The sequence below is a fragment of the Protobothrops mucrosquamatus genome, unplaced genomic scaffold (assembly GCF_001527695.2).
Source record: "Protobothrops mucrosquamatus isolate PMUCROS unplaced genomic scaffold, P.Mucros_1.0 scaffold416, whole genome shotgun sequence".
Lineage (NCBI taxonomy): Eukaryota > Metazoa > Chordata > Lepidosauria > Squamata > Viperidae > Protobothrops > Protobothrops mucrosquamatus.
The window spans coordinates 389,446-416,894 of NW_015386745.1; the positions used below are offsets into that span (position 1 = coordinate 389,446).

The 27,449-nt window shown below is 38.4% G+C and overlaps 1 protein-coding gene across 1 annotated transcript in view; it reads right to left on the reverse strand.

The window, feature by feature from the left end:
- Nucleotides 1–14,090: 14,090 nt before the first annotated feature.
- THEMIS (thymocyte selection associated) overlaps nt 14,091–27,449 on the reverse strand; it is a 16,765-nt gene continuing 3,406 nt past the window's right edge. The window contains exons 2-4 of the mRNA XM_015816237.1: nt 21,537–21,695; nt 18,810–19,268; nt 14,091–15,160 (exon numbers count right to left, since the gene is read on the reverse strand). Of these exons, the coding sequence (XP_015671723.1) occupies nt 14,091–15,160; nt 18,810–19,268; nt 21,537–21,695 (1,688 nt within the window). The remainder of the gene's footprint in view (nt 15,161–18,809; nt 19,269–21,536; nt 21,696–27,449) is intronic.

The window sequence follows — 27,449 nt, forward strand, 5'->3', positions numbered from 1 at the left end:
GTCTTGGTTTCCTGGTCTGGACTATCTCAAACTTGCAAGTCTGAAAGTGCTTCCCCTCTCTATGCCTTTACCTGTCAGAGAACTAGGGAGAGTCAATTTTGAGGAGCTTACTCAAATTACGTTCCCTGCATTGGGCTCAGATTTCTCTTATCAGACCATTACCAAGGTTGGGGCTCTTCCTCATCTCTCTCTTGGTTATTCCTACAGCCCATGACAAAAAGAAAGCCCATAGTAAATTGCGTAAATTGCCGCTAGGTGTGGGTAAATGGTTTATTAATGGTGTCTAATCTTAAAGGTGTTGTTCTTAAATCTCAGAAGGCAGCCTAAAAGATTTGAGGTTGTGGAGCCCAGCTAGAGGATCAGTCTCTTGTCTATGCTGGTAAGCATCTAATTAGCCTAATCTACAGAATGCTGGACTAGATCAGCGGTTCTCAACCTATGGGTCGCGACCCCATTTGGGGTCGATCGACCATTTCACGGGGGTCGCCAAGCAAGGCTGTCCGCCATTTTTTTCCCCTTTTCCGGCGGGTGCCTTACCTCCCTTGGGCTGGGCCAGCTGGTGGTCGGCCTGCTCCGTCTCTGCCGCTTGCCAGCTACGCCTCGGCCGGCGCAGGGGACGGAACCATGCATGTGCGGCGCTCCCGGGCAGGGAAAGTCCTCGACTTACGACCGGTTGGGTAGTCCTCGACTTACGACCGGATTAGTCCTCGACTTACGACCGGTTTAGTCCTTGACTTACGACCGGTTTAGTCCTCGACTTACGACCGGTTGGGGGTCGCGGCATTAAAAAGGTTGAGAACCACTGGACTAGATGAACTAGATTCAATCTTACATTCTCATAAGAGCAACCTAGGTAAGGAATGTAATGCAATGTAATGTAAGCATCTTCTGACAGTAAAATGGTGCCGCAACTTTGCTGAAGGACTGGGCCCTTGAATGAAAGAAAGGCTGAATGGTTCCTGTAGCTGGTTCTTTTGAGTCTTAACATGATTATCATGCGCATGAGACTGCAAAGACGATGAGTCATTTGCAGTGGTATTAAATAACCTAAGCCATTTTGGAATTAAAGTCAAAAAGTACTGTTGGTGTTCCCATGATGGATGAAAAATCTTGATTAAAAAAAAAATGAAAGGATGTTTGCTGTTATATTCCCTTGCACAGTCACTTCTACCAGTTCTAAGTATACTGAGTTGCCTGGTGAATAAGTGGCTATGTACATTGAATAATACATGCATTTATAAAATTTGATTTTTTTAAAAAAGAATCTGTTGTAGTACAAGAGTGGTGTTGACAGCTAGTTACCCAGAACAGGAATATGTTCCTGAGAGAAATATGGCTTAACAAATGACAGGAGTGTTTGTGAAGTTCTTAAATAAATGTAATCTAGCAAAGGCAGGACAGACAATAGCAAATGGGATGCCAGCATGAGAGACTTGCCTGTATAAAATCAAAGAGATATTTCCTTTAGGGAATTAAGAACAGATGTAAAAAAGATCTGATAATAAAATGAATGTGGCTGAAACAGGCTTAAATGAACATTCAGATAAAGTTAACTGATATAGCTATAGGCCTCAAGACATTTGACAAACGAGAGTTAGCTTGCATTGTAAAATTAAAAAGATGCCCGGAAGGGATATAGAAAAGTATTACTGGTAAAAACATAAAAAAGAAGAGAGCTTTTAAAAAACAAGAAGCTGTGCATTTCTATATAGCAAATAAGCAATAGTTGATTCTTCTCTATAACCAGATATAGAATTTTGCTTCATAGAGGTCCAGCTATGTTAATATAAAGACAATGCAAATTGAAACAGATATAAAAGAGAGAAAGAGTGTGATTACATTATTTTTTAAGAATAAAGAACAGAATACAACTAATAATTTTTTTATGAAGACTTATGCTTAGTTTTATCAAACACATTCCTTATTTTCATCTTATTTCAGATACACATAACAGTAAAATTGCTACAACATTACTGGGTTTTTTTATTATTGTATATACCTCACTGACCTGGAAGCTGGCTAGAAATATTTTTTATTGGAAAAAAATGTAGGAAGCCTTTAAAAATGTAAAAATATCGATTTTGTTCCTCTTGAAATATCATCATAGCGACATAGAAAATTGGAAATTAGAGAGCCACATGTAGCCTGTGGTATTTACAGCAACTAGGTATGGAAACAATGAGGTCCAGAGACATAAGGGAGGGGATCAAAACAATCAAGATGACAGCCATGACTAAGCTTGCCACTTTTCCAATGCACATAAAAAGAGGCAGATCTTCAGTGCCCAGTCACAGCAGCCATCTTCAATCTTTTGACCCATCACAAACAGAAGGGCTGACAAAAACCGAAGGGAGTCCAAAGCTGCTGAGGGCCTGTTGATAGGAAATGATCAGTGTTATGGCATCTAAAACCAGAAAAAATATAGAGTATACTATTCTTCTTTCTATAATGTCCCTTTCAGGACTTGAGATGTAATCAAATAGTCAAGATTTAACAGTTTTCCAAAAGGCCAATTGGGTTGAAGCCACTGTAATCTTGTATGGTGTTCCAGAGGGCAGACTGTGTGCAAAATAAAATGCACGCTACCATCCGCCACACTCATGAGTTCATCAAAGCCTGGCACACTACAAACAATTCCATCAACAGACAAACTGAACTACAACCAGCTTATGAACCTCTCAGAATCCAAATCAACCACACTGCCAACCGGAGATAGCACCAAGCTTCAAACCAACCCACACAAGCCATCTCTCCCATCCTCCCAGGAGTTCACCTTCCGATGACCCTGACTTGATATAATCTCCCCATCACCAGCCTCTCATTGATGACTCACACCTGACCCACTGATAATTCACACCCTCCAATGAACCTGACCTGAAGACCCATTACAAGACCCTCTCTGATGACTCACACCTGACCCATCACAAGACCCTTACTTGACACACCCACATCTGAAACACTTATAAACAGAAGAGCACTGACACAGACATTGCCTAAACGCCATCGAAGATGTTACTTAGCCTGGTAATGAAACATTTGGAAACCAACCCACAAGCTTGGAGAAGGAAACTTCAGCATCAACCTTCACTTTCTTGGTGCCACAGGAGGGCATTCTCTAATTGATGGAACCTGGAGCTTGTGCCTTTCCTTCTGCCAGATCTGATTGGTCAACTGGACAGGACCACTATCAAGGCCAAAATCCAAGATGAATTGAATCCAAACAATTTTATCATCCAAATGCCTAGAATTTCTCATAGAAACCTTATAAATGAGTCTGCCCCCATCCCTACTTCCCCAGAAGAGATCTAGCACAAAGAATCAGGCAGATGATATTGAGGAAAATAGGCAAGAACTATAAACAAAGAGGACTGAAATACTCCTTAGGTCATTATGTATAAGATAATAGGGGTACTACCTGATTCATAGTGATAGAAGTATGTCTGTGGAGGGAGGGGAGAAAAGCACAATCAGTTTACAAGATTGCTTTCAGTAGACTGCTATTCTTCCTGTGAAGTCAGTTTCCTGATCTGGTCTGTACACAAGCTGATACTGTTCACTCAAAACATGTCTGATGGACAACTTTCTGGCCATGTAATAAGAGTGGAGAAGTAATGCTATTTTGCTACTGTTACAGGCACAAGGTACTAATAGCAACTCTACCTTGTGCTTGATCAGATTCATTCCTTGTCATCCTCCGATGGTGCTCTAGAAATCTCTTCCCTTGTTTCATCATCCTAAGCATCTCCATAAACTGAATGACCCACAGAATGCATGTGTGTGTGTGGAGTAATTGCGTGTGTGTGTGTGTGTGTGTGTGTGTGTGTGTGTGTGAGAGAGAGAGAGAGAGAGAGAGAGAGAGAGAGAGAGAGACAGGTATTACAAGTATTATACACATGGTTCTGTTCAATTAAACAATGCCATATAAATCTTGAAAATAAATAAAAACAAATAAATCATTCTTGTTCTCACACTGATAAGTATAAAAAAGTGGAAGTTTGAGTCTTTTGCTTGTTCTCTTTCCATTCTTACGGAATATTCTAAAAATAGCTCCTATTATCTACCTGTATTGAGAATCTAATGATAAAGATTGTTGAATATGTATAGACATTCAAGGATAGTTGCAAATGAACTCTGGAGCATTTTTCAAAATTATTAATAGGTCAGTCTAAATTCTGTTGTATCTACTCTGTGAGATCAGTTTTCATTTGCCTTGAAAAACACTTGAAAGTTCCTTACTTTCGCAGTGCTAAGGTGCCAAGTTATCAAGATCACTTCAGATGGCTCTGTTATGGACCTGCAAACAATTTATTCACAAGCTGTATTGCATATGTGTAGGTGAGGGGAACCAGGACCAGCAAATCCTTGTGTACACATAAACATATTTAGATTAATTGGATATCTCATGGTGTGAAAAAAGAATAAGGGGTTATCTATTTGTAGAAATCAGAGATAGTTCAAGGGATAGGGGAGAAACCAATAGAAAGGAATGATATAAGATGTCTGACTTAATTGCAGGCTTGAGATCAAATATTTAACTTTTTGGGCACCAGCAATTGATGTTATTTCAGATGCATCTTCCATGTAAGGTCACCTGTTTTCGTTTGAAAGGTTGCTTGTGACAGTAAGTTCTTTCCTTAACGATGAGAGAGAGAAAAAAAGCTAAAGAATGAAATGTAAAATTAAAATTGATTAAGAATGAAACCCAGAACTCTGCGGCTGAAAGAAAATTGACAATGTGCAGGTGGTTTTGTACTGTGAAGTCACAAATGATAAATCTTATTCATCATGGATCCAACACAGCATCCTGTTAATTTATAACAAACTTTCTTGTCAATCCAAACTCTCATTATATCTGGATCAGCCTTCTGAGATAGGAGTTTCATTGATTGTATAGACTCAGGAATGTCAGTCTTTGAAAAGAAAAATGTCAGCCTGTATGGAAAGACTGCAATATATACTTGAATATATTTCTTGAAAGACACTGCATCCTTTCCCCTGATATAATTAATTGCTTGCACATCCCCAATTAAAACTGTGAATGTTGAACGATTCATAACAAATGAATAAAGCCAGGAGCATTTTTTTTTAAAAAAATCCTGCTTTCTTGACATAAGGTATATTTGATTGCATTACGTATTGATTCCTTGTCCCTGATTAAAAGTTTTAAAGCATATATATAAAGGATGCTACATAATAGATGCCTCCAAATCTTGCTACATATTAAAAAGAGGGCTACAGCTATGTCCCTAGTACAGTAGCCTTTCTTCAACCTTTCCTGCGCATAATTATTGGACTACAACTGCCAGCATCCCCGGGCTTTTATTATGAAAGTGCTCCTAAATGTTGCAGAAAATAACTTATTTTTGATAGTGCTTCATTCAGATTCAAGAGTAGAATAAGACAAAGGAGCCTGTGCATTAAAAAAGAAACAGCCCTGCTACACTTTAAGACTAACAAATATATGACGCCAGAAGATTTCATGAGCAACGTACAGATATTTGAGCAAAAGCTCTCTTCAGAATGAAACCATGGTGGAATAAACTCATAATGGTGCTTTCTTTCATCCACAGAAATAGCCATGCAGGTGTTTTTTGCTTTGTAATGGCGACTTTGGCTCCTGTTGAGAAATGTGTAGATGCCACTGTCAGCAAGATGGATGAGTGCCATCTAGAAGTTTCAGCAAGAGGGAATGATGCACTTCCAATGCAAAACAAAATGCATTATATTTTTTACAGGAATGAGTTTAGATCTCACAAAAATCTTATTAGGACTGTAGGGACTGTCCTGGATGGTTACTTTACATTGTGTTAAATGAATATTTGTGAAGGTCCAGGCTCCTGTGGCAACTATTTGATAAGTACCTGTCAAATACCTTAGAATTCCAATTGTGTCCCTGGTCCCAGAAAGTGCAGGAAGAAAGCCAGGCATTTTGTCTATTTATGGGAGCCAAAAATCAGAAGTAGTCTGGCAGCACTTTTTCAAAATAATAGCCCTGGCTTTACAGTACATAATTGACTTACAGAATCTGTGCATATACTGCAATTGTTGAATAAGGATGAGAATTGTTAAACAATAATGCATATTCTGTAGTTTTAAGTAATGTGTGGAGAAACCGGAAGGAATGATCCTGCTCACAGCAGAAAATGACTGAAGTACTGGTAACTATATACCATGTTTCCCTGAAAATAAGATCTAGTCTTATATATATATATTTTTGCCTCCAAAAGGTCTTATTTTCGGGGGATGTTTTACCCACTTACTTTAGGATTGCCGCAGCCAGGCCTTCTACCCTCTGACACCTGTCACACCCCTGCTCAAGTTCTTCTGTGGCTGCTTGCAGCTGCATGCCATGTGGTGCATCACGCCATTGCTGCCACTCGCAGCAGCAGGCCGCAAGGCTCGGTGCACCGATCGCACCGCTGCCACTGATAGTGGCAGGAGGCCAAGTGGCTTGTCGTGCTGATCATGTCAGTGCCGCTGCTTGTGCGATCGGTGCACTGAGCCATGCAGCCCCCTACTGAGAGCATTGGCACCAGCATGATCAGTGCGACAAGCCACGTGGTCTTTTGCTTTGAGCGAAGGCAGCAGTGCCACAGAAGAAGCGGCCACAGAAGTCAGGCAGTGGCACGATAGGTGTCAGGGCATGGGAAGCCTGGCTGCAGTGTTCCTAAGGTAAACAGGTGCAGGGCACGTAGGGCAGCTCCACGCCCAACCCCCACCCTATCTTGATTTTTACACATGTGCCTTGCCCCAAAACTAGGACTTATTTTGGGGGTAGGGCTTATATTAGGCACACGTGTAAAAATCAAGCTAGGACTTATTTTCGGGATAGGTCTTATTTTTGGGGAAACACGATAGTCTGCAAGAATGTTGCAGTTTGAAAACAAACACAAGGTGTTCTGTGTAACATAGCAATAATACTAGACAATAGGAAAATAAATGAAAGCATGCGTGATTAAAGCCACACATTCGTTGATTGATTTGTTAAATTTATATAACATATTTTCATTCAGGAACTCAAAGTGGCATATGTAGATGTTCCTCTTCTTCATTTTACCTATAAGAACCACTCCCAAAGATGCTTTTTCAAAAGGCAACTGGGCTTTTTTGTTTGTTTGTTTCTTGAAGACATTTCGCTTCTCCTCCAAGAAGCTTGTTCAGGAGCAATGGTGGTGCAGTGGTTAGAATGCAGTATTGCAGGCTAATTCTGCTGACTGCCAGCAGTTCGAGTCTCACCGGCTCTAGGTTGACTCATCCTTCCATCCTTCCAAGGTTGGTAAAATGAGAACCGAGATTGTTGGGGGCAATATACTGACTCTGTAAACTGCTTAAAGAGGGCTGTAAAGCATTGTGAAGCAGTATATAAGTCTACGTCCTATTGTTATGAGAAGCAAAACATCTTCAAGAAACAAAGAAAGTCCAGTTGCCTTTTGAAAAAGCACCTTTGGGACAACCATGACCTGGATGACTGAGAATCTCCATAGACATAAGAACAACTCTGTCAGATGGGTTGGGTCCCAAGCTCAATCAAGGAGTTCCATGTTTGAGAATGAATTTCCCATTCTTACTGACATCTTAAGCACTGTACCACTCTACCCTTGTGGTTAACTGAATGCCTTCAACCCTTGATTTTTCAGTCCATGTTTTTACTGTGCAAAGGATTGAGCAATGCTGTTATTTATTTCATTGTCTTTACGCAAGATTAACTATTTAGTAATGTCCTCATCCTCTCAGCAAAAGTCTTGGATTTGAACCCTGGGTTGTCCACTTAGTGGGCCTCACTCTGTCATACTTTTTCTACATGAAATTCATGAAATAATTACTTAAATGGCAGCAATCTTTCAGCATCTTGGTGACTGCTTTGTTAGCGAGCGACATTCAGTTGTATTCAATTTCACCTAGAGGGTGTGATTTCAACAGCTTCTAAAGGGCCTGTTTAGACTTTAAATTCAGCTCCATGGGGAATGCTGCCAGAAGGCACAGGCACCACATAATTCCCACATAGGTTCTCAAAATAACTCTTGAGAATCTGTCCTCTCTTCTCTGTGCAGGTTTCACTCTTGCTTTGGCTAGTAGATATTGAGCGTGTGTTTCAAAGTAAAAATAACATCACAGCATTTGATAATCCAATCTCCTTTAAGATTAAAAGGGAGGGAGGGAGAAAGAGAGAGACACAGAGAGAGGACAAAATAAGCCTCTGCTGAGTCTTTGAAGTGCTTAGAATGATGGGATGATACTCCAAAGTCTCTGAAGCTAAACTCTTCTTTCGACACATTTCCCCCCTATAACAGGGAGTTCTTCAAACTTGGCGACTTTAAGACTTGTGGACTTCAACTCCTAGAATTCCTCAGCCAGCCATGGCTGGCTGAGGAATTCTGGGAGTTGAGGTCCACAAGTCTTAAAGTCGCCAAGTTTGAAGACCCCCTGCCCTATAAAGTTAAAAAAGGATGATGAAATGATGCCAACTTTTTATGTGGGGGGATGGGAGGAATCATCAAACAACACAACAACACAAAAGAACAATCTTTATTAATGCATGTTCATTTCAAGCCAGAAAACCTGTGGGCAGTTTTATTTACTTTTGTTGAAAAGATCTTGATAGCTTCATCTTTTTCTGAAACTTCATTTGTATGGTGTGAGCAGAGGTATGTATGAGAATGGCTGCATTGGCTCCTAGGATCACATCCAGTCTAGCACTCTTTTTCCTACAGGGACTAACCATAAGCAGCAATTCTGCCTCTTTTACTAGATGCAACATTTATAGTTAAACTTCATAGCTTCGTTTTCTTGCCCTTTTTCAAAGCTGTCCCTCAGGTGGTTTGATTGTGTTCTATAAGGCTGGTCTCATTGCAAAAATATCTCCATCTTTTTTCTGAAGCTTTTGTAGCTTCAGAAAGCATTTTATGTGGATGGTGAAAAAGCAGAGCCTCTGAAGATAGAATAAAGTGCCACCAGGACAACATTCTCCCTTTCGAAATCCAACCTGTGCAAAACTGTGCAAAGAATGTACAACCAGTCTCCTCTCAGTTATATGTCTTGTGGCTTCATTCACATGATATGTAATTTAGAAAGATTCCCTTAAACTGTAGTAACCCCTCTGGAAACCTTTGGAGGCCATACATGGGATCTTATCTCTGTGGCCCAGATATACAGTAGGCTGAGCAGTTGGGGAGAGGACAACAATGAATGGGTTTCTGGTGGTCTGGGCAGCAGATAGCATGGCCAAGGGTTAGATTGTCCACAAATGCCATACCTTAGATCAGGGGTCTTCAAACTTGGCCCTTTTATGACTAGTGGACTTCAACTTCCAGAATTCCTCAGCCAGCATGCCTGGCTGAGGAATTCTGGGAGTTGATATCCACAAGTCATAAAAGGGCCAGGTTTGAAGACCCCTGCCTTAGATCTTTGAAACCAGTCTGATGTCAATCTGAAGGCAGGCAAAATGGCAGTCAGGGATGCTGGTAGAAGAAGACAGAGGATCTGGCAGGCAAATAGTTGATCAGAGAGAGGACAGAAACTTGCAAAGTGTCTACATGGGAAGTGCTAACCTCCATAAACCTGGGCACAGTTTTTGACTGACCAGAGTAACATTGTGCTTTAAGAAGGAAAACTATGCTTTAATGCAGTGGTTCTCAACCTGTGGGTCGGGACCCCATTTGGGGTCGATCAACCATTTCATGGGGGTCGCCAAGCAAAGCTGTCCGCCATTTTTTTGTCCGCCATTTTTTTTGTCCGCCATTTTTTCCCCCTTTTCCGGCGGGTGCCTTACCTCCCTTGGGCTGGGCCAGCTGGTGTTCTCTGCCGCTTGCCAGCTACGCCTCGGCCGGCGCAGGGGGCGGAACCACACATGTGTGGCGCTCCCGGGCAGGGAAAGTCCTCGACTTACGACGGGTTGGGTAGTCCTTGACTTACGACCGGTTTAGTTCTCAACTTACGACCGGTTTAGTCCTCGACTTACAACTGGTTTAGTCCTCAACTTACGACCGGTTGGGGTCGCGGCATTAAAAAGGTTGAGAACCACTGCTTTAATGGGAAACACTGACAGGGTTCATAAAAGAGCAGTGGGGTAAAAAAAATTGCAGCGCAAACAGGACAAAACTTCAATATGGATTTTTGGGAGAGATAGGATAAGCTTTCAATTTTGTAAACATTCAAACTAGGCAAGGACATTTGAAACAAATTGTTGTTCTTTGTGCAGTATTGTGGAATCCATCCAGCGACTTAAAATATAATTTATTTATTTATTTATTTATTTTTATTTTATTTATTTATTAAATTTATTGGCCCTCCATCTTATCCAGGGGTCTTCAAACTTGGCCCTTTTATGACTTGTGGACTTCAGCTCCCAGAATTCCTCAGCCAGCATGTCTGGCTGAGGAATTCTGGGAGTTGAAGTCCACAAGTCATAAAAGAGCCAAGTTTGAATACCCCTGATCTTATCACACGGTAAATCTGGGCACCTTACAATACAATAATATTTTCTGCACTACTACTTTCTTCACTGGCTTCAAATATTTTATCATAAAGAGCTCTGATGCTCAGGCCAGAAGCCTCCAGCCTCCAATTGATTCCCACACAGGGTGAATGAGATGCTTATCTAGCCTTGTACTGTTACTAAGAAATGCATTCTCCGGAGGCATGAAATAAGACTAAGCACTGAACAGGGTACCTAATTATATTTTACTTGTAGAAGATTGCATGTAAATATTGAAGTGCAGTTGCAAAAACAATATTGCATTTGTTTTTGGTTTTGGGTATAATTACAAACTTCAATATTAACCGATTAAAACACTCTGGGATCCAGACACCCACTAGAAAATATATAGTGTCAGGAGTAGGTAGATAATTAAGAAGCGGATTTCAGAGCACTCATCTTCACTTCTGATAAATATATTGACTTCCAAAATAATGTCACTGTCAGTGAACTCCTTTGTTGTGTCAAGACAAACTTTAATTGCTTCATTTACACCCAGAGGAAACCTTTTATTTCTGCTTTTGATTTATCTCTGTTGAAAGACTGCATACTAATCATACTGGATGAAAATCAATATAAATTTCACTTGAATGTAAAAGAGTCAAGTGATCATCACTGTTTTTGGTTCTGTTGGTGTATTGATAAATGTGGCACAAGACTGCATGGCCCAGAAAAGGGAAAAAAGGAGTATATACCTATACCAGACCAAAGAAACTCAAGAGGATGCATCAATTACTAACCCAGTGCATGTATTCCTCCTGACTTTCTCTTTCTTTCTTTCTTTCTTTCTTTCTTTCTTTCTTTCTTTCTTTCTTTCTTTCTTTCTTTCTTTCTTTCTTTCTTTCTTTCTTTTTCTTTCAACAGGATCCACATGGCTGTCTCTCATATAATGACTCTAGACGGTTTACCATAAAATGATATACACATGTACTGTATTCATCACAAGGTAAACATGTTATGTTATATCTGTGTGCTCTATCTCTATCTATCTATCTATCTATCTATCTATCTATCTATCTATCTATCTATCTATCTATCTATCTATCTATCTATCTATCTATCTATCTATCTATCTATCTATCTATGTAGTCTTTTTGGGTAACTATTAATGGAATTTCATTTTGATCAGAACTGAGTGACAAGGTTTCAAATATCTGTTTATAAATGAGGAGAGATTTATTTTGCTTTATTTCATAGAAAAGTGATAAGTTAGAATACAAAATTGATTTATTTGATTCAGGTTAAAATAAATAAGTTACAATTTTTGGTTCTTAATAGACTTTTCCTGATTATGAGTTTTTACAATCTAATTATTGATAAGGAATAAGATATCGGAAGAAGAGATTTTAAACATTGAAATACTAGAGAGGGAGTTACATTTATCTGGAGGGAGGGGAAAATCATCTTTTATATATCTTTTTTCTTTATTTTTTCATTTTCTTTTTTCTATCTCTTTGCACTTCTATTTTCTTGACTTTACCTTTTATATTTTTTCAATTTGTATTACTCTTTCATCTTTGTATTTGCTAACTTTAATAAAATGATTTCAAAATAGGAAAGGGAATGAATATGTTATTCCCATAATTTTTTAAATTAACAGTGGATGTATCATGACAGGATTGGAAGAGATGACAGCATGAATCAAAATTAGGCTAACAAAATCAGATATGCAGGAACCTTCACTTTGTTAGCTGAAAGTATAGACGATTTTGAACAACTCCTTATGAAATAAATAATGTAAAGTGAAAAATAACCCAATTTAATGTTAAGTATTAAGAAGAAGACAAACACAATGTTAACAGTATGCTTTGTAAACTTATATTTGACAATGAAATATAGATAGTTTTGTTGTCTTCGGCTTCAAAATAGATAAAGATGGGAGTGTGCTGGAGAAATAAATAGCACATTAATCTTTGGGAATAAAGCAATGACAATTTTAGGTAAGAGCAGGAAGGATAAAGAATTTTCAGTGTCAAAAACCTCAGAATAATTAAAGCCATAGTCTTCCAGTGGTAATATACAACTGTGAAAGCTGGACCCTGAGAAAGAACAGGAGAAAGAAGATGGATGCAGTCTTGGAGATATTTACTCAAACTACCATGAAGTGCAAGAAACTAGCAGTAATCAATTTTGGATCAAATAAAGGCTGGCTGCTCACTTAAAGCTGTGATCAGCAAGCAGAAACTTTCCTACTCACACTAGTTGATGTGAGAAGATGACGGACTAGGGGAAAAGATGTTTTCTTTTGGCAGGAATTAGGGAAAGTGGCAGGCAATGAATAATGTGAATGGACAAAATCAAATAGATTACTGAAATGTTACTACCCAAGGCAGGACAAAAAGATGAGCATTAACCACAAAATCCAATCTAGTTTGATGACAACTAACTAACTAACTAACTAACTAACTAACTAACCAACCAACCAACCAACCAACCAACCAACCAACCAACCAACCAACCAACCAACCAACCAACTAACTATTTTTGAAGCTGATGTAAACAGTTCTTTCTATATTCTTCTGATAATTACCTACTTATCATTTATGACAAAGAGAAATTAGGCATATTAGATATATTCTTCTATTGACACCTTATTACATATTAAAAATTATGTGATACAACTCTCCTTGAACTGTGCTATTTCTGAATGTTTGCCTGTGCAATAAAGAGAAATATGATTTTGTATGCCAGAAATTCTGTGTGATCAGGCAAACTGACATATAAAAGATAAAGAATGACATCTTCACCTTCTCCCTTATTTTTTCTGTAAAATAGATTGGCCTTCAGTAATTAGTCATGGAAAGAGAGAAAAAAAATATAAAGGAAAACTTCTCAAAATATAAATCTATATTTTATGCCAGGTTGAATAGTTTGTTGTAACAGTCCATTTATCCTCCCATAATCACAACATATATAGAGGGGCAGTGGTTCAGTGGCTTAATGACGCTGGAGATGATATTGGTCCAGTGATTCGAGTCTTACTACTACAGGGCAGGTTGAACTCCTGTCACTTGCCTCAGTTTCTGCCCACTTAGCAGTTCGAGATCATGTTATATAAAAAACTTTGGTGGGGAGACAAGCCAGTGCTTAATGTGGATGATTAGAATCCTGCTGATGCTGGACCTTCCTGGTTGCAATGCCCATTTGTGAGACAGCTTTTCTGGAGGGAGAAGGCCCAGATGATGCTGCAGGAACGTTTCTTGTTCTTCTTTCTGGTATGGAGCTAGATCGCCCCCTCTGGCACAATTTGGAAAGTGCGCAAGCATGAACCAATAGGGCTAGCAGTCTCAGGCAGCCAAACTACTGCTCTGTATTAGCACTGTAGTCTCCTGGCTAATGTAACATTGCCATACGATAAATAAAAATAAACTACATGTATCAGCCCAGTGGGAAAACCAAGATGACTTAATGACAACAAGAGTCTTGTAATTGCAGCAGATATAAATGCAGTACATAAATAAAATGAATTAGAAATCTAAAGAAATCAGGGTGTGATCAAAACCACTATCAGTCTAGAACACACAAATGTGAAAGTAAATGGTTTTCAGAACAATAACAATAACTAGGCATGTAATAAAAGGAGAAGCTGGGTTTCTGTTTTATAACTAGTATCTTTCTATGTGTCTTCTATCTTGTCATCTTCTGGTGTATCAAAAAAATGGTGAACTGGAATAATGGGAAAAGATGATTTGGATTCTTCTACAATGTGTATTTTAGGAGGTCTGGGTGGAGGGGTTGTGGCTTGATTTTTATATTTTCTCATCATATAGTACTGGTCTTCTGTAATCTCTTCTACAATTGACTTTATTGGGAAATGTACAGTATCTTCTGGATATTCTCTCACCAATTGGAAAGACATATTTAAACAATGCACAGAAACTTCCCAAATTTCTGTGGGATTATTGAGATTGCTGATTAACAAATAAGAATCGTTGATTTCCTCTTCAAGCTGCAGACAGGGAATGCCAGCCAAAATATCCTCCCGGGTGGAAAGATCCCTTATGCCAACTGTGACATTTAATGGAAGGTGGAAATTGTTGCAAAGCTCTGAAATATCATACTGATTCCTGTCATGCACTACTTCATTGAAGCCTCCTTCCATGAACATTGGAAGAAGGATGGTCTTATTGACTTTCTTTGCCAAGATAATTTGTTCACAAGGTAATGCGGCCTGCACACACTTCCTTCCACATTCAACAACTTGGCTTTTCTGGTACTTGGGAATCAAAAACGCATCTCCAACAGAAACAGAGCACATCTCTTCATGAGGACAGTCAAAAGCTTTGGTAGCAACAACATGAAGCTTTTCCTTCATGTTCCTCGCTATTTCCAGGTCATAGGCAGTTGGGAATTCGCGAGGTTTTCTTTTGAATTTCCCTTTGTAGCTCGCAGGAATTAAAAAGTATCTTTTAGAGGAATTATTCTTGATTTCAGATGCTAAGATTCTTCCAGCCTGATACGTTTTGTAAATTACTATTTCTCTACCAGAACACAGAAAATTATAAGAATGCTTGTTTACAATGGAGTCTTCGATTATGGCAACAACAAAAGGGGATCCTGTCCCTGCCTTTTCTAATATATCTTTCACTGATAATGGCTGGAGAAAAGTATGAATATTGTAATGGTCAGTGACGTCTTCAACTTCAACATCTAAGTCAGAATGGAAATGAACGATCTCTTTTTGAACTGGAAAAGAAAGAAAGAAACAAAGTTCTGGTCAGTTGTCAATGATATAATGGTGCTAATTACTCAACAGCCCTTTTATATAAAAAAAATAAACATTATTCTATGCATATCATTGGTTATTAAACTGCTTGAAATAATGGGATTATGTGAACTTGTGGTAAAATTCTTTGATGTGTTAGAAAACAGAAAAGTAACTGAAGCATATATTAGAAGATGCAGGTATACAACATAACTATTTTACCTGAAAAATATATTTAAAGCTTGATCCTGATATTCAATTAGGAGAAAGCTTTAAAATGCTAACTCTAAATCTAGAATCATGCTTATTTCTGTAATACATTTGGATATCCTTAAGGAAACTTCCTCTCCCTTTGCTGTCTTTTTCTTGTTGCTGTGTAGGTTATGTGGTAGGATAAGTTGCTATAAACCATGTCACGTTGCATTGCTATAAAGCAGTCTGCAGCATTGCTTTTGCAGAGAAGCTGTGAAATATTGAGGGAAATGATCAAGGAAAGGTGCAATCAGTTGAACCTCTCACCTCCATAAAATTCATCAGAAAAGGCAGGCAGCTGCACAATAAGTTTTATTTTGGGCAATTCCATACTGCAGTCTAAGTTGTTAGTCTCCCTTGCAACTCCTGGCTGCTTCTTAAGCCAACTTCAGACATTCCAGCCTGACTTGTAGTGAGATAGCCATGAGCCCACGCTGGAGCTCAGTCTAGATTATAGCCACCACAAGCCCTATTTGATCATTCCCTGTTTCTTGCCTTTCCCATCCATACAGGAAAGGTAAAATTTGCTGACTGGTTCCTGTGGACCATCTCCCAATGCCTGTTTTTTTCTTTTTTCTTTTAGGCGCTGTTCCCTTCTCACTGGTCTCCATGCCTTTCCTTTACTTTCCTAGATGTTTGCATGCATGGAAGCCTTCATATACCCCTTCCCATATATTTCCTTTGATATATAGGTGCATCCTTCCTTTTTTTTCTCTGCTCCCCCCTTTGTGGTACCATAATTGCTCTGATGGGACAGTAGTCACAACAATAGGGAAGAAGTTGTTCTTTCCCTCCCATGTCCTTCTGTTGGAAGAACCATTGGAAATAGCAAGGAAGAATGGCTCAGCTTAATAGAGACAAAGTTGTAATATAAAGATATTTTTAAGCATAAAGGAAAGGGGAAGAAATCTCTACAGCAGTAGAATGACGGGATAGAAAAGCAAGGGGAAAATGCCTCACCTGTCCAGAAACTATAAGGAAGGTGACCATTGGGTGATAAAAGAACTGAGGGATATATGAGCTTCTAGGACGGTTCGTTGTTAATAGACTGAATGGGCTAATATTGAATCAGGTAAAAGATTATTGGGGGTAAAATACCAGCAACTGTTGATCAGCAGCGAACACAACAGCCTAGCAACCCAGGATTAATTAGCTGCCTATAGTAATGGCCAGCCACAGTAAGGGGGAAGCTATGCTAGGGACTGCAGCCAGTCAGAGCTGAAGCTGCTACTAGGATGGACAAAGGGATGTAGGCCATCTGTTTTGAAGGGCTTAAGAAGTCTTGAGTCAGAAAACATCAGTTTTCAATGGAAACTGAAAAACCCAGCCATGGGATGCAATTGCAGTGGACTAGGTGTGGAAGGAAGATGACATCATCTGTTTGTGTACTCAGGAAACCATGAGTGGCCCATACTGGCAACAGGCCAGGCAAAAAGTCTGGATCAGCTGATAGAATGATTCATTGCTGGAATTAAGTTTGTTGTCTGTTAAGAATGTCAGTATTTCTTAAATTTAACAGTGAGGACAGATCTTCTGAAAGCAAGCTATACAAAGATGTACTATCATAGCGGAATAATAAAGTAATAAATAGTACTAAGAAACCTATCAATAATTCTAAGTCATCTAGCACAGGGGTCCCCAACTCCCGGTCCGTGGACCGGTACCGGGCTGCACATGCTAGCAACCGGTCTGCACAAACAAGCAAAGCCTGATCTGTGGGATGCAAGCAGCACACAAAATCATGCATGCTCCATTCCGTGGAAAAACCTTTCTCCACGGAACCAGTCCCTGGTGCCCAAAATGTTGGGGACCTCTGATCTAGCGCATCTCACATATTCTGTATGCATAGCCTAACAGAAAATAGTTAGACGTAGGCAAGTAATTGACCTTTGCTTATAAAACTTGCAGTAATGTTTGCTTATAAAACTTGCTATTTTATGAGGATGAAAGCTCCTTTCATGTATTTCTGGTTTCATGTTCACAGCCACTGCATAATCAAGGATAATGATAATGATGATGGTGGCAATGATTTTCTTGCTTCTGGCCTTTCATGTAAAATATACAGCTACCTCTGGTGATACAATATTTTTAGAATGACCACTTCAATAGCCTTCTCTCCTCCAAAACTCACTACTAAGGATACAACCGTGAGAGGAAAAGTTGCAAAGAGGAACAAAAAACCCATAAAGGGACAAGCACCAGGAAAAAATCAGAGAGGCCTCTGAAGATACAAAACTCTCACTTAAAAGTTTATTCGGCACCAAGAGTCCAACAGTTCAACCCTGAATTACATATTCTCTTCATTATTGTAACATATTCTAATAATTTACAAATAATTTACTACTAATAATTTAATAATAATTTACAATTTGCACAGCAAAGAACATTCTTCCTGCATCAACTCAGAAGGCTCAGGTTGCCCAAGGATCTGCTAATATGGTTCTACAGAGGAATTATTTGGTCTGTCACTTGGACCTCAGTAACTGTCTGGTTTGGCACAGCAACCAAACAGGACAGACACAAACTTTAGTGGGCTAGTTAAGACTGCAGAAAAAGCATTAGCAACCAGCCTGCCTTCCACTGAGGACCTGTGTGCTGCACAAATCAGAAAGTGAGAAAATATCTACAGACCCCCTCATATCCTGGACAATTCACCACAGCCAGCAGGCTGTGGGACAACTTGCTGCAAGACAAGAGTCACACTAATGTCAAAGAAATGCTGGAGCTAAATCATTAAAGAAAGACTAAAAAAGGAGGGAATGAATGAAATGGAAATGACAAAAATTAATTTATTTTTTTTATTTTAAATAATTGAATTGAGTTGTTAAATTGTCCCACAGCGAGTTGTCCGGTGGTTTTTGTCCTCATGAGGGAGAAAGGTGGGGTCAGATTAGGGGAGAGAGAGCCAGAAAGCACTCCTTCTGAAGGAAGGAGGATGAAGAGAAAAACTAAGAATCCTCCAATCAGAAGGAAGCAGAACAAAGAGGAAGAGAAAAACAGAGAGGAAGAGCCTTGTTGTTATCTTTTCCCAAAGCGGTAAAAAAGATTTACCAAAGTTCGGATGCATCTCTGATCATTCAAGCAGAAAATTACATCTCCAGAATAATGGCAACTTTTAAACTATACCTATTTCATTTTCCGTCTGTCCTAAACGTGGGGATGAAAAGCACATGCTACCAGCACATTCATGCAGCCCATAATGTCACTAGCCAAAAAAAAGGTTATTTCAAATCTTAGGATAAAACATGGCATGAGACTGAATTACAAATAGACTAGAACTAAATCATTTACTCTTCAGTTTTATTAACCTGTTCAAATTATTGAGTTTCTATCTTTTTGCCTTTGAAACACTTTGGCGTTTCTGATTTATTAACTTACATTTCATTACAGCGTGGACTTCGTATATAGCTTCTAGAATTACACAGCTTCCAAAACTCTTAGGCAGCAACTCAGGAGATTGTCCAGCATCACCAGTATTAAGGAACAGGACTCTCCGTGTGCGGCTCTTTGGGATTTTCCATTGGGCAATCTCTTCCAGGGTGTATATTCGGTCATCTTGACATTCGTAGAAATCTCCTTCTTGAGAATGTGGCAAAAGAAAGGCATGTACCTGGCCATTCCTTTTTACTTCACAATTCACGGTCAGGGTCTCATTGTGATCTTCTACAGACATAAATACAATTTTCTCCCCCTGTTTGATAGTCAGGTTTTCTACCTGGATATCCTTAGAGCAACAGAAGCATGGTTGTTCCTGCTGTGTTGGCCCAATCCAGACTTTGCTCACAATTTCTTCAACATTGAGGTATGGGGTTTTATCAGCCACTACCCTGCAAAGCCCTTCAAAGGCAATTTTCAAATTGGGAAAAAGGTGTTAACATTATGCAAACATCAAACATTACCAAACATTCATTTTCTATTTACAGTTGCATGTGCTCAGGAAATTTCTATTAAATTAGATATTAGAAGAAGATGGCGATATTTTTGTAAAACAAAGAAAATGTACATATATGTACTGTAGGTTTACATGTGGGTGCATGGGTGTGCACATTTGAGCAGGCTGTAAAAGTATCTATTATGGTGACATTTGCTCATTTTTATTTGCCAAATTAAAATTTGAAATGTTATCTCCCAAATATTTAAGCTACTTCATTTGCAACCATATGACTTTTGAACATGAATGTGTACAAGTAACAATTCATCTGTGATTTAGAGACAAGGTTCCACCTTTGCTTTTTTTTTCTAAGATTTTTGAAATCCCACCTTTATTTCATATGCAACTCAAGGCAGTGAATACAATCTAGTTAGTATTCCTTCCTCTTTCGATTGTCTCTACAACAATAATAACAATAACAACAACTCTGTTAAGTGAGTTGGGTTAAAAAAGAGGGACTGATGTGAAGTCACCCTGCTACTTTTTTTATGCCTAAGGCAAGACTAGAACTCACATTCTCCTGGTTTCTAGGTTAGCTGCTTTATCAAATTGGTTCTTAAATAACTTCAAGGAATAACATGCCAATTATAAAGAGGTCTGAGGCCAGTTGTGAGTAAGGCTAAAGCTACAGATGCAGCCCACAGTGGGCAGGACCACACTTTCCAGGTTGCTGTTTCTGATCCATCTCCCTCTTTTTAGGACTATTTAGCAAGCTTCTTAAACACTGCCTTATAGAAAATGCAGACATACAATACTATTAATAGCCCCCCGTTCAACTGGCTTTATATTGTTCTATTCTATTCTAACTTTTGAGTAGCTAGAAAGAATTCTTTCTCCAGGAAGAAGTAAAGATCAGAGTTTGCTCTCTCTGAGGAAAGAGATAGCAGGAAGTCATTGTTAGAGCTTTTGGCCAGGATTTTGGAACAAGAAACTACAGGTAGTCCTGACTTACGAATGTAATTGAGCCTGGAAATTTAGTTGTGGTTGTAAGTTGAGGTAACATGTGACAGGATTCAAAGTTACAAAGTTTTTTATGAGGGTCGTTAAGCAAACCCATTTTCCCCAATGGGCATTTTTTGCTGGAAACTGGAAGTAAATGCTGAAAAAAATAATAATCACAAATTGCTGTCATGTGATCACGGGACACTGCAAACAACCATAACGGTGACCCTAGTTGCCAGGTGCCCAAATATGACCCTCTGATTATGTGTGTGTGGCCATCATAACTATGAAAATGGGACTTAGATAACTCTGGAGAGGTCTGTTGTAAAGCTGAATGGTTGTTAAATAACTGGTCATAAGGACTACCTGTATTGTGATGAATGGTGACAGTAGTGAGTGGCAGCTATACAAATGAGTTTTGTATCTAGGAATGGCAGGATTTGGGTCATCTAGTTCTAATTACAGCTGTGGAATATTAAGAAGCAAAAGGTTCTGCAAATGAAATCCCTGAAAAGTGTTTTTATTTCCATCTTAATCAGATCCACTGAAACTATTTTATTAGAACAAGGGGATGGAGGGATAGAGGGAAAATCACCTATTTATGTTTGGAAAATGTTTTCTTTGTTTCCTTTTCTTTTTTTCCTTAGAGCAGGGGTTTCCAACCTTGGCAACTTTAAGACTTATGGATTTCAATCCCCAGAATTCCCCAGCCAGCATGCTGCCCTAAAAGAAGGTTTAGCGCAGACGTGTCAAACGCGCGCCATCATGTCGCACAATGTATCGGGATGGTTTTGCCATTGCGTGGCTTCTGGAAGATGCATCCGGCCCACTGGCCAGCAGTTTGACACCCTTGGTTTAGCGAGAAATTTGGAGAACCAGGAAATGAAAATAATTTGGTTGTGTGATCGAATTATAACTTTTGATATCATAGCATTTATGGAGGGAATTGTATGCTGTTGTAAATACATTGCTATCTCTAAAGACCTGATTTTTCTCTATAAAATGTAATATGTAAAATGTTAGTATTGACTTGGGACTTAGGATTATCATTATTATTATTATTTGGTCCATAATTGTTCATCTTTTAGATAAGTCTGACTGCTATGTATCACAGAGGTTAATTTAGGAGAAAAAGATGGGACACCTGGAAAATAACTACTTCAAAACTATTTTATGTTCTTTTTCTTTGCTTACTGGCTTTCTTATCAAACAAGAAAAATACTGTACTGTACCTGGAAAATTTAGAGGTAGTTCTACTGTAGTGGATTGTATGCTTGCATCTTCACCTCCTAGATTACTTGCAAGGATTTTTTTAATTTCTAATGCAGCAACTTTAATCACATCACCTGTGGACAAGCAACATTCATGGCCAAGCTTTTCATACATCGAACCTAAGAGATAATGTGAAGATAAAGAAGTTTTACTGATTTTATTAGCAGTATTAAAATACAGTTCTACACATCCTACTGTTTCATCTTTGAGAAACAATATATTTTCATCTTTAATGCACAATTTAGATACCATCTGTTAGTTTGGCTGCAAATATCAAGGTGGGTGAGAACCAATATAATTATTTTGCGAAAGTACATCTTCATCTACTTCTAAGGGGCATGGCAGCTTCTGAAAGAAGCAAATATTTCTCTCTCTTCTCTTCTTCAATTCGTCTGGAAACTATTTGTTTAATTTGTTGCTGGAACTTTGTATGTAATTTTGTGAACCAACAGCACTGTTAGCATCTAATATTTTCTAATAGTTTATGGGTAATTGAAAAAAAACCATTAGCAGTCACTCTAGTGTATAGAACAGAACAGGTTTGGCATAGTAGTTAAGGCACCAAGCTAGAAACTGGAAGATGTGGGACTTCTGGTTCTGCCCCGTAGTGACACGGGTGAGGGATCATGGGGTTCTGCACCTCACGGCTGATTTTGCCCTGCCAGGGGACCCTAAATGGAGAGGCGATGAAGAAAGAGGGGCACCTGATGCTTGTGGAATGATGGTGGTCAATCCACTCATTCTGGGGGAGCTCTCCAACCTGACAGGAGAAAGGCTAGCTGCACATCAGTGTCTAGCTCAAGCTACCAGCAGCCGAAGTCCAAGAGCACAAACCAGAACAATGGTGAACTGGGTGAGAACTTTGATTTTCTCTCTTCTATTTTATAATTGATTTCCTGGAAAAAATCCCCAAAGTAAGAAATCCTCCAAAAGTAAGAAGAGAGGGGATTATACCCCTACCCTTCCATAGATGGAAGCAGCAAATTAACTTCATGGAGGAAAGAAATACATTGAAATGAAATTAATAATGTTATAGTCTGGGTAAATCTGAAAATTAAGAATAAATGTTAAGATTTTACATCTGAAAGAGTTCTGATGATTTTTTTAATAATTGGATTATAAAAAACCATAAATAAAAAGATAAGAACTATATAAAATTTGGTTGTTTGGACTTTAAGATCGCTGGTTTAAAAGGCGAAACATAGAGACTATGATACCAGTGAAAGATTATCTGAAAGGGGGAGATAAAATGGATGCTGCACACCTATTAAAAAGTGGCAGGAAATTACATCTAATATCCTCTTTTGAAGGCCCCAGCCTGGAACATCAGAGATCTGCAGGAGCAATAATTCAAGACAAGGCAAATACTTTACAGGAGGAAATGTATGCAATGCTGCGACAGATTCAAATGACAATAATTTCAAATCATGATGAGATTAAAAGCAACTTTGATGGCATAAATGAGCACATTTCCAACTTAAACTTACAAGTAAAGATTTCTCAGAAAATGATGAAAAAGAATGAACAAACAGACCAGATAGCAGAATATAAATCAGAGGTCAGCAACCCAAAAAGAGAACCTATAGATGAAGAGAACTACAAACTAATACAAAAAAAAAAAACTTGCAAGGTTTTACCATAACAATGGAAATGGAAAAGATATTCTATATTTTAGGACCTCAAAATCAACTTGAAGATTGGAAATAAAATCTAACAAAATGGACTATAGAGCAACCAGGACAATCATTAAAGTTTGGGAGACAAAAAATACATGTCTTACCTAACTTGTTTTTTCTATTCCCAACAGCATTCACAAAAATACAGGAAAAACTCCTGGGCAAGTTGAATACACTAATTTGGAAAACTACATGGCAAAAGAAGAAGGCTAGAATCAGATTTGAGAGATTTGATGCGATCTACTTGAGGGAGTACTATATGATTAAATACTTGTTTGAATATGGTTAAAAGAATAGATAAATTATGGATATAGAGTGGTATATATTAAAAGAATAGATAAATTATGGATATAGAGTGGTCTATACTAAGAGAGATAAGACATACAAGTAGTATAGTAATTTTTATAATATATGAAATGTGAAAATATTGGGATGGTGTATATGAATGAAAAGTCTGTATATTTAAAGATTACTAACTTTGAGAAAACTATGACTGATAAGAATGGTTTGAATACAGAGGGGAAATTAAGTTTAAATAAGAATTTTGGAAAGAGGACATATAGTAATTTAATAAGATGATTACTATAAATACAACTAAAATATGTACTGACCAAAAAAAGATGCTATGTGCTGATTTTACTGTTATTTGTATAAATACAAGACAAAGGTTTATATTTAACTTTATATGTATTGAATTTTAAGAATGATATTTGCTAAATGTTGATAAAAGAACAATACCATCGGCTGAAGAGAAGATCAAAGAAATACATCACTGATTAACATATTGATTATGGAATTATATAAATTAATTATTATTGGTTGTTTTTTAAACATATGAACCCAGACAGCATGCTGTTTACTAAGCACTAAAGAATGTTATTGTAAAAAATTAATAATTTTTTATAGAGCAACCAGGACAATCATTAAAGTTTGGGAGACAAAAAATACATGTCTTACCTAACTTGTATTAAAAAAAAAGAAACTGGGAGATGTGAGTTCTAGTCCTGCCTTAGACATGAACCCAGCTAAGTGATCTTGGGCCAATCACTCTCTTTCAGCCCCATAAAGGAGGCAATGGCAATCCACTTCTGAGAATGCTGCCAAGAAAACTGCAGGGACTTGTGCAGGCAGTTGGCAGGAGCCAACATTGACTCAAAGGCACCAAAAACTATAGGGCATTTTAAAAGAAAAACCCAAATAAGAGGATAATTTTAGAAACAATGAAATAATCTGAGTGGTTTGTAATTGAAACAGTTCTAATATTGCTTACAAATGGAGCTTCAGTTGATTTCAAAATTGATCCCCCCCCCATCTCAAATAACACAGCACTTTTCTATCTCAATTTTTTTTGTTAATTCTATATATTTTTAGAGATCTTGGTATTTCAGTCTGAATACATGGTTCTCGACATATCCACATTTCTTAGGGGAAACGTGCCCCTGTTTAACAACCTTACATCAGGAGAAAATTCAGTTATCTATAAAATTGTTATTTTGTATATTTTTAAAAGGAATGCATTTATAAGGTGGGGAATACAAATTCATTTCCTTGAAATCGATTGGCATATAACCTCCTTAGCTTATTCAGTATCAACATATATTTGATTCCTTGGAGGAGAGAGTTTCAGTAAATTAAAGTTCTTTAAAATTATATTTATGCTTAAACGGATCACCTTATTTATTCATTTATTCAATACTGATTATGAAATAATGACCAGGGGAGAGAAAAATGAGAAATATTTTATTTATATCTGGCAACAAATGATGCCTCTTGAAAGATTTGTTGTACAGCTTTAAATTGAGCATGGTTTGATGTAACAAAACCTGAATGGATTTAGGTATTCAGCATTTGAATGAACCAAATGGTATCAGGTATTTTGTCAGTGTGAAACAGTTGGGAAATCAGTACACGCTTCTTGGGATGCAAAAATTTGCAGTGGCAGCAAAAAACAAAGTCTTGGTACTTCATAGCGGCATTCCAGATCTTTGCAACCCAGTTATGAGGGCCTGAGCTTTACTCTGTCTGATTACAATTACTAAAATAACTATGGAAACTACGATACATCTAGTCCTCATTTAGTGCCCAGAAGTGGTACTGGTGATTCAGTTGTTAAACAAAGCAGACACTAAGTGGAAAAATCCTGTGACCACAACTGTGCTTAAGATTTTACTTCAGCTATTTATTTATGTTATTTGTTTATTTGTTTGTTTGTTTGTTTGTTTGTTTATAGCAGGGCTCACCAAACTTGGCCACTTTAAGACTTGTGGACTTCAGCTCCCAGAATTCCCTAGGATTCCTGAAGAATTCTGGGAACTGAAGTCCATAAATCTTAAAGTGGCCAAATTTGGAGATGCCTGATTTATAGCATCAGAAGGATATGACTCCCAAACAGCCAGGTGATCCTAAACAAACCAGAATGTGACTTGTGAGGAAGCTGGGTAAAAGGACAAATCTTACAGCTATTTTTTTTACCACCTCCTTGTTCTTTAGAATACTCACCCGAGGCTGAGGTAATTAGCAAAAGTGTTTATATTTGCATCCATTGGAGAGGAAGGGATGGCAAGAGAGTAAGCAGGCACACTATGGGGAATATATATCAAAAACAATGCACTTGGCCAGCTGTTTGCTAGCATCCTTACAGCTCCAAGCTTGCCAGAGGGTTCTAATCAACTCATTAAGGTCACAAAACTGAGCATGTTAACTTGCAGTTAACACTTTTTAGGGAAGTGGAGAAAAACAACTTAGGAAGAGACAGCTTATTTAGGCAAGATCTCTGCTCTACAAAGGGGGGGAAGAAAAAATGGGTCAAGCAGAGGATAATGTGTACTAACTGACTGTAATGGTAAGTATGTGACAAAGAGAGAGAAAGAGAAGCTACACAGGTTATAAATGTGGGCTCTGGTTGCAAAGTTACTTCATCACCATCACAATTGCTAATGGTCACTGTCTGTGGCAGTTGCTAAATGAGGACTCTAATAGACTGATTTGGGGGGATTTTGATGTCACATATAGAACACAACCCTTTCAAATCAATTATCTCTTCTAGAGCAGATGAATATCCTGGTAGAAAATATTGCATTCCAATTGTAGCATGAAAGAGGGAGGAGAGTAGCAAGCAGCTTGACAGAATAGAGACAAAGCCCAGAATGAGGTCTCAGAGGGCCTGCTTTTGCCTGCAGCGCTTAGAACTTGCTCTTGCTTTCCTTGGACAAGCCTAAAATAAGCCCCGAGAAGTGTATTTTGTGGTTGCCCACTCAGGTAAACCTGAAACACTGTTGAAACTCCTTCCAACTCCTACAGTAGGTTTGTGTAGGTGAAGCAGGGTGGCAAAGCTTCAAGCAACCTTTGAAAGATAAATAAATTCATAGGTCTAGTCGTTGGTCAAAGAGGTCCACCAAGCATGGCATCTTATTTTTTTATTTTTTCTTCTTTGTGAGAGGAATAAATCACATCCACTGAGCATTTTAAGGATTGGAGGGTTGCAGTGTTAGAGAAACTCTGAATTCTTTTTTTTAAAAAAGACTCAAAACAAATACCTTCTCAATCTTTGTCAGCTCCTTGTGGTAGTTCAGACAGGAAACCAAACCCATAAATATTATGACTACCTTTATTATAAGATTAAAGTAACAGAATCTTTAAAGTGTGAAAGACCTCTCCCCCTCCTCTGCTTTTTCTTTCCAGAGAGTTATGGAGAGTCCCTTCTGAGATGTTTCCCATGCTGCTATTCTTTCAGGGACTGAGATGTCTTTTGTCTGACCATTACACCTAGGCTGCATCTCTCCCTCTTGTCTCCCAAGGTTATTCTTACAGCCTATTAAAATCTATGTCATCTACACATAAACCTCATTTTGCAGACAATCAGTGGTGGGATTCAAATATGTGAACAACCGGTTCTCTGTGTGGATGCCAGTTCTGGAAGTCCATTCTGGGCCTGGGCAACCAAAAACTAGCTAGCGGTTCTGCCGAAGTGGTGTGAACTGGCTGAATCCCACCACTGCAGACAATTATGGAGCATCTCTCTTCAGATACAGCCAAATCAGAGTTGGGGCTGATACTAGAGTAGAACAAAATGCTAGAAACGTTCTGTCTCTTTATTTCATCCTAGCAGTCAACCAAATTTACAATGCAGATAAGGCCTATAGGAGATGGAGCTAATCTTCCCCCAAAACTGTGGGGCAAAAGGTCAAGGATACAAAT